This window comes from Nerophis ophidion, linkage group LG01 (genome assembly GCF_033978795.1).
Source record: "Nerophis ophidion isolate RoL-2023_Sa linkage group LG01, RoL_Noph_v1.0, whole genome shotgun sequence".
In the NCBI taxonomy this organism is placed as follows: domain Eukaryota; kingdom Metazoa; phylum Chordata; class Actinopteri; order Syngnathiformes; family Syngnathidae; genus Nerophis; species Nerophis ophidion.
The window spans coordinates 35,156,919-35,163,561 of record NC_084611.1 but is presented as its reverse complement, the minus strand read 5'-3'; the positions used below and the strand labels follow the sequence as shown (position 1 = coordinate 35,163,561).

The 6,643-nt window shown below is 38.9% G+C and overlaps 1 protein-coding gene across 1 annotated transcript in view; it reads left to right on the top strand.

Annotated features, from left to right (window-relative positions):
• The window catches only part of LOC133553347 (kinesin-like protein KIF27), a 31,141-nt gene that overhangs the window by 11,200 nt on the left and 13,298 nt on the right, over positions 1-6,643 (top strand). The window contains exons 4-8 of the mRNA XM_061901448.1: positions 586-708; positions 780-929; positions 3,018-3,193; positions 3,273-3,478; positions 3,554-3,792. Coding sequence (XP_061757432.1) covers positions 586-708; positions 780-929; positions 3,018-3,193; positions 3,273-3,478; positions 3,554-3,792 — 894 coding nt within the window. The remainder of the gene's footprint in view (positions 1-585; positions 709-779; positions 930-3,017; positions 3,194-3,272; positions 3,479-3,553; positions 3,793-6,643) is intronic.

Below are 6,643 nucleotides of genomic sequence, written 5' to 3'. Positions count from 1 at the left end.
GTTAGTTGCGTTTCTCACCTAGCCCTTCAGTAAAGTCCGACTTCAATGATTACCTCTCAAAATACCATCATTTATGTCCCCACATGACCATTGCTGGATGAATACTATACAAAAAACACATTTACTGGGCATTGAACAGTGTACAAAACGGGTTATTTTCTGGCACATTTAAAAATCAATAAAGCCGCATCAGCAGTTAAAACATATCTTATGTGGTAGCACATAGGAACAGGGGTTTGTGCAGACCTGGGCAAATTAAGGCCCGGGGGCCACATGCGGCCCGTTATTTGGTATTGGATCGATACACAATTGTGTAGTTTTGCTTAAAATTTGGAGCCTTTGTAACCTGTTTTAAAAATGTCAAATACATACCAAATAATACATTGTAATATATGTTGTTATCGCGGGAATCTGCAATATATAGTCCATATGGCTGATCCATCCAACCAACCATAATGTTCATCCAACCATCTAATTCACCCAATCCAACTGTCTGTCCTTAACACCCACTCAGTCAACCATAATGTTCAGCCAGGCAGCATCCAACCAACAAAAAGAAAGATGATTGTATTGTGTTTCTTTCAGGAGTCTCTGGACGCAGAGTCTCAGCTGTTGAAGCAAAAAGATGCTAAAGTGCAAAAGGAAGTTCAGGAGCTCTTGCAGAAGCAAAACATCTCCATGCAGGCATTTTGTGAGGACAAGGAACAGGTCAGCAGCGTTCTTTTCTGACATTCTATCCTCTCCCATCCTATAATCATAAACGTACGAATGTCCTTCAGACGGAGCGCCTTGTGGACCAGCAGATCCTCATTGACCGTCTCCGCTGCGACCTCATGAGGCTGAGGGGCAGAACATGCTGCAGGGTTCAACACGGACCTCACAGCGCCAGCTTGATCAGACCCAGTTGTGGACACATGCTTGTCAGCAAGGTGCGGTAACATTCTTAACTGATGCACAAGATTAAAAAGAAGTTGGGCGTCTTAGTATCAAGGCGTAAACACGATAAAATATCATTGGTTGACAATGATGAATGTTGAAGATGATTACTTGCAGATCCACCTCACAAACTTGGCTGGCCCGTTGCATAAACACTCTGAGGTTGTTTAGGGTCACAACCATATGATCATGGCATAGGCTTCGGAAAGATCTGAAGATGATTTTCTTTCATTTTAATCCATCTGTTTTTAAATATGGCATCAGAAAAGTTTAGATAAAATACATTTTGTTCAATAATAAGGTTGTTTGAATCAAATTAGGAAGGGTTAAACAATCCCAGCCCCCCTGCAAAAAGTAAAAATTCCCTGTTTATTTAACAGACATTTAAGCACTCACACACAGAGCCAACATTTTGGAAACACTATAAGGTGATAGAAAAAAGGTAAAAAATATAATAAATCTATTGGTGGCAACATGTTTAAGTTTGACTTTTGCATTTCATAGCACATTACTGTGGTGCTTTCAAGGAACCTTGATTAAAAATTGAAACAGAGGCGTCACTAGTTTTTAAAGACTCCTGTTTTTGCCCTAAAAAAGGCCGACCAGAACAGATTTTTTTTTTCAAATATGGATTCTTTAGACATGATAGACGTCTCCAGCCATTTTGTGAAAACACGTGAATCTGGTGGCATGGGCTAATTTTTTTTCCTAATTTTCAAGGGGGCTGTCAGGTTCAAACACTGATGACGTCTATTAAACAGACAAAGAAGCAAGGAATTACACAGAGACAGAATTCAATTTAACTCAGTTGGGGAGAAACGTCTGGGCTGTACTCTTGTACAGTGTCCCACCACGCTCTGACGAAAGATTATACGCCTCCTCTTTTATTTGGACTTTCCCCGATTACATGGAAACAGCTGTTTCTAAGGGAAGGGGGTCGTAAACAGCCGCTGCCTTTGGTCACAAAACAGATAAAAGAAAAGGTGCCTGGAGGGGGGTCAGGCCCTGCTTCCTCTCCGCTCTGTAGATCTCGGGTCAAGACAAAATCTACCTATGGATTACAATACATCAAAGAAACCGACACCTTCATGTCGCTTCACATACTACACAGAGAAGTTTTACAAGCCTTTTGTCAGAGTCAAATACCATGAGACATTGAATACACACAGAAGCAGTGAATAGAAGACAAACCAGTGATCGCTTTTGTCGTACGAGGAGAGTGACCTGGAGAAAGTGTTGTCAGTTACAGGCTCCAACTCACTCAGAAACCTTTCTCCCACTCCCCTTGCCTTTTAATTCATTCGGGAGGCCCTGCATCTCACACACACACACACACACACACACACACACACACACACACACACACACACACACACACACACACACACACACACACACACACACACACACACACACACACACACACACACACACACACACACACACACACACACACACACACACACACAGCTGGAGGGGGATTTACAGCTGTGTTGGAAACATAACACCTGTGTTAAGAACATAACACATGCAAATATAAAAAAATACAGTAAATTCCTGTGTTGCTCTGTCTCATCTGCCAACTCCTCTTTGCGGTTGGCAGGTCAACCTAAGTTCAATCTAATGCCAAGTTTCATTTCTCTTCAGCTTGTCTAACGCAATGCATAAGCAAACAATCATATTTGAAAAAATATGAGATAACTTATTTACAATTAATCCAACACCTTTTGCTTGGTAGGATCAAAGACAGCTTTTGTCCTTTCGCCGGGGACTCATGGCAACACAAAGTTTTGTGATAACTTAGATACAATTATTCTGACAGGGGCCCTATGGAGTCAATTATAGAATTTTGTGTTCGGGAGCTCAAAAATCTAAAAATGGAATTTAAATCAATCCAAAAAAACTATTTAAATACCAAACAAATGCTGCTCAAGCCTTAATAATGATAAAGTAATATTAAATACTACAATGGATCCACACAAATAATCTTGTCCCTAAGCGTCTGTTTACACTTTTCATTTTTGAAAACATTTTTACTGAAAGAAGTCAAGCGCTGTAAAATTTGTGCCCATGTTTACCAGATGCACTCCAGTCTTCCAGCCGAGTCGCTGCAGAGGCTGATGGCAACGTTTAAAGTGAGCAGCCATCGCCTGCAGAGTGAGGAGGAAGTGAAGGATTTCTGTCCTCTTCTGAAGCAAACGCCAGAGGTCAGAGGCCAGTTGGCGAGAGACGGGAAGGACTTTGTGAGTGGGTTTGGGTAAGAAACACACATGCGTTGATAGGAGAATGTAAAAGGTGAAAGAGAAGCTTCTTAAGGTCACATGGTGGTGCTGCAGATGGACCAGCAGACAGAAGAAGTCGGCCCTGAAAGAAAAGACGTTAGGGGAGGCGCAAACGTACAAGGAGAGTCCTCTACAAGCCACCGGCACCTATGAGCAATATCGTACTAGGCAGCGCACCTTCTTGACTCAGAGGAGGATCCAGCTGCTCTCAGCCAACATATCCTTAAAGGAGGACCTGGTCAAAGAGATGGAAAAAACCGGTGTGCCTAATGTGGTGACCAGTGCTGTGTTTCAAGCGTGCGCTGCTACAGTTCACTTTTCTCTACGTCCTACAGAGAGGGACACACTCGCGGCGGTGCGACACGACTCGGGCGACCTGAGAGAGGACGACGTGCTGACGTGGCTGTCGGAGCAGAGCAGGCAGGGCCGAGCAGTGCTGCGTCAAAGCCTGCAGCACATGGACCTGCAGAGGACTCAGCTGCAGAGGAGCCTCAGGAGGACTACAAGCCCAGAGAGCAGTGACAGCCCTGAAGAATGCACCCGTGACAGCCCTGAAGAATGCACCCCGGACAGGGTCAGTGTTGGTCACGAGAAACATTTTTAAGTCAAAATTGCATGCAAAATATAGAACACTTTAAGGCTTGAAAAGTATTATATCCTCTATAGCAGTGGTCCCCGACCTTTTTTGCACCACAGACCGGTTTAATGTAGGCATTATTTTCAGGGACCGGCTTTCCACTTGTGCCAGATAAACACAGCAAAAATAAATGCATGAAAAATACAAGTCACTATGATGCTGAATTAGTGGGAGACCTGGGCTTGTTGCTTTGCAATGAGTTGCAGATGGAAATCAGCCTTTGGCTACAATCTGTCACATTTATATTTTATATTTCCATTAGTGCGCATTTTATCATGTCACAAAAAGGCCAGGCGGAAGTGAAGTCAGAGAAAATGCAGTCGTTTATAAATTATTTAATGTTTCTCTGGCGGCCCGGTAGCAAATGCGTCAGGGACCGGTAGTTGGGGACCACTGCTCTATACCACAGGTGTCAAACTCAAGGCCCGCGGGACAGTTCTGTCCCGCCACATCATTCTGAATGGCCCGCGATAGCCTGGAAAAAGTGGGTTTCAATAAAATATATATACATATTTTTTTACTAAATGCATTATTTCTTTCCATTTTGACAGTTAAAAAATGCTAATTTAAAAATGAGAATCGATTCTGAATCGCACAACATATTCGATTCGATTCGTATTCGAATCGATTTTTCCCCACACCCCTAATATATATGTATATATATATACATACATATATATATGTATGTATGCATGTATAAATGTATATATATATATATGAATGTATAAATATATATATATATGTGTGTGTGTGTGTGTGTATATATATATATATACACATGTATGTATATAAATATATATATACATTTATACATATATATATATATATATATATATACATATATATATATATATATATATATATATATATATATATATATATATATATATATATATATATATATATATTAGGGGTGTGGGAAAAAATCGATTTCAAATACGAATCGCTATTCTCACGTTGTGCGATTCAGAATCGATTCTCATTTTAAAAAAAATCTTTAAAAAAAATGTTGTTGTTTTTTGTTTTTTTAATCATCCAACAAAACAATACACAGCAATACCATAACAATGCAATCCAATTCCAAAAACAAACCTGACCCAGCAACACTCAGAACTGCAATAAACAGAGCAATTGAAAGGAGACACAAACACGACACAGAACAAACCAGAAGTAGTGAAACAAAAATGATTATTATCAACAACAGTATCAATATTAGTTATAATTTCAGCATAGCAGTGATTAAACAATCCCTCATTGACATTATCATTAGACATTTATAAAAAAAAAAGAAAAATAACAATAGTGTCACAGTGCCTTACACGTGCATTGCATCTCATAAGTTTGACAACACACTGTGTCCAATGTTTTCCCAAAGATAAAATAAGTCATATTTTTGGTTCGTTTATTAGTTAAAACAAATTTACATTATTGCAATCAGTTGATAAAACATTGTCTTTTACAATTATAAAAGCTTTTTTAAAAACATCCTACTCTACCAGCATGTCAGCAGACTGGGGTAGATCCTGCTGAAATCCTATATATTGAATGAATACAGAATCGTTTTGAATCGGAAAAATATCGTTTTTGAATCGAGAATCGCGTTGAATCAAAAAAAAAAAAAAAGCGATATATAATCGAATCGCGACCCCAAGAATCAATATTGAATCGAATCGTGGGACACCCAAAGATTCGCAGCTCTAATATATATGTATATATATATATATATATATATATATATATATATATATATATATATATATATATACCTTCAATGCTTAAAATCTTTCAAAAACTTTAGATCTATCTTTTGATATTACCTTTGTATTATTTTGTAATGCTTTTTTGGGGAGTATGACCTATTTATCAGAAATTACTTCTTTTTCTAATGGGAAAAAGCAAAAAATGCTATCGTTTGAAAATAAGTAGGAGTGGAAGATTATTTTTACTGTGCCTACTGAACTAGAATGAGCAGGACTTGGTGGAGTTTACTGAGTTCACGCAAGTGATTTATAATTATCTGCCATGATACATGTAACTGCCCAGGATCATTTCCATGGTTTAATGGTAGATTAATATATATTTACACACACACATATACATATATACACACACATATCTATAGATATATATACACGTACACATGTGTACACATCAAATCTCCAAGAATTATGCATCTTGTTTTTTTTGGTGCCATGTGGGGGTTCATGGGCACAATTACGCCATAAGACTACAGTATTTCCTTGTTTTTCAATCGGCAAGATTGAAATAAAAGTGTTTTTCGCGGAAAAAGCATAGTAATATACCAGGATTACAGTCTGTTATATATAGCAGTTATAATGGGAGAGTTCTTAAGGGAACGTGCCTATGCCTTATGTTTATATCATAGCTACTGTATGCTAACAACATTACAATCAAAAATACAATGCAACATAATGCAAGTGTTTTCTTTGATGGTACTTGGTGAAAAAAGCTTGAGTCCCACTGTTTTAGCATGTATTAATTATCGGTTGTGAAGTGAAGTGAATTATATTTATATAGCGCTTTTCTCTAGTGACTCAAAGCGCTTTACATAGTGAAACCCAATATCTAAGTTACATTTAAACAGTGTGGGTGGGCATGGGAGCAGGTGGGTAAAGTGTCTTGCCCAAGGACACAACGGCAGTGAATAGGATGGCGGAAGCGGGAATCGAACCTGGAACCCTCAAGTTGCTGGCACTGCCACCCTACCAACCGAGCTATACCTCCCAGTTACAGTCATTTTAATCTGAAAAAAACGTTTGGCCATTTA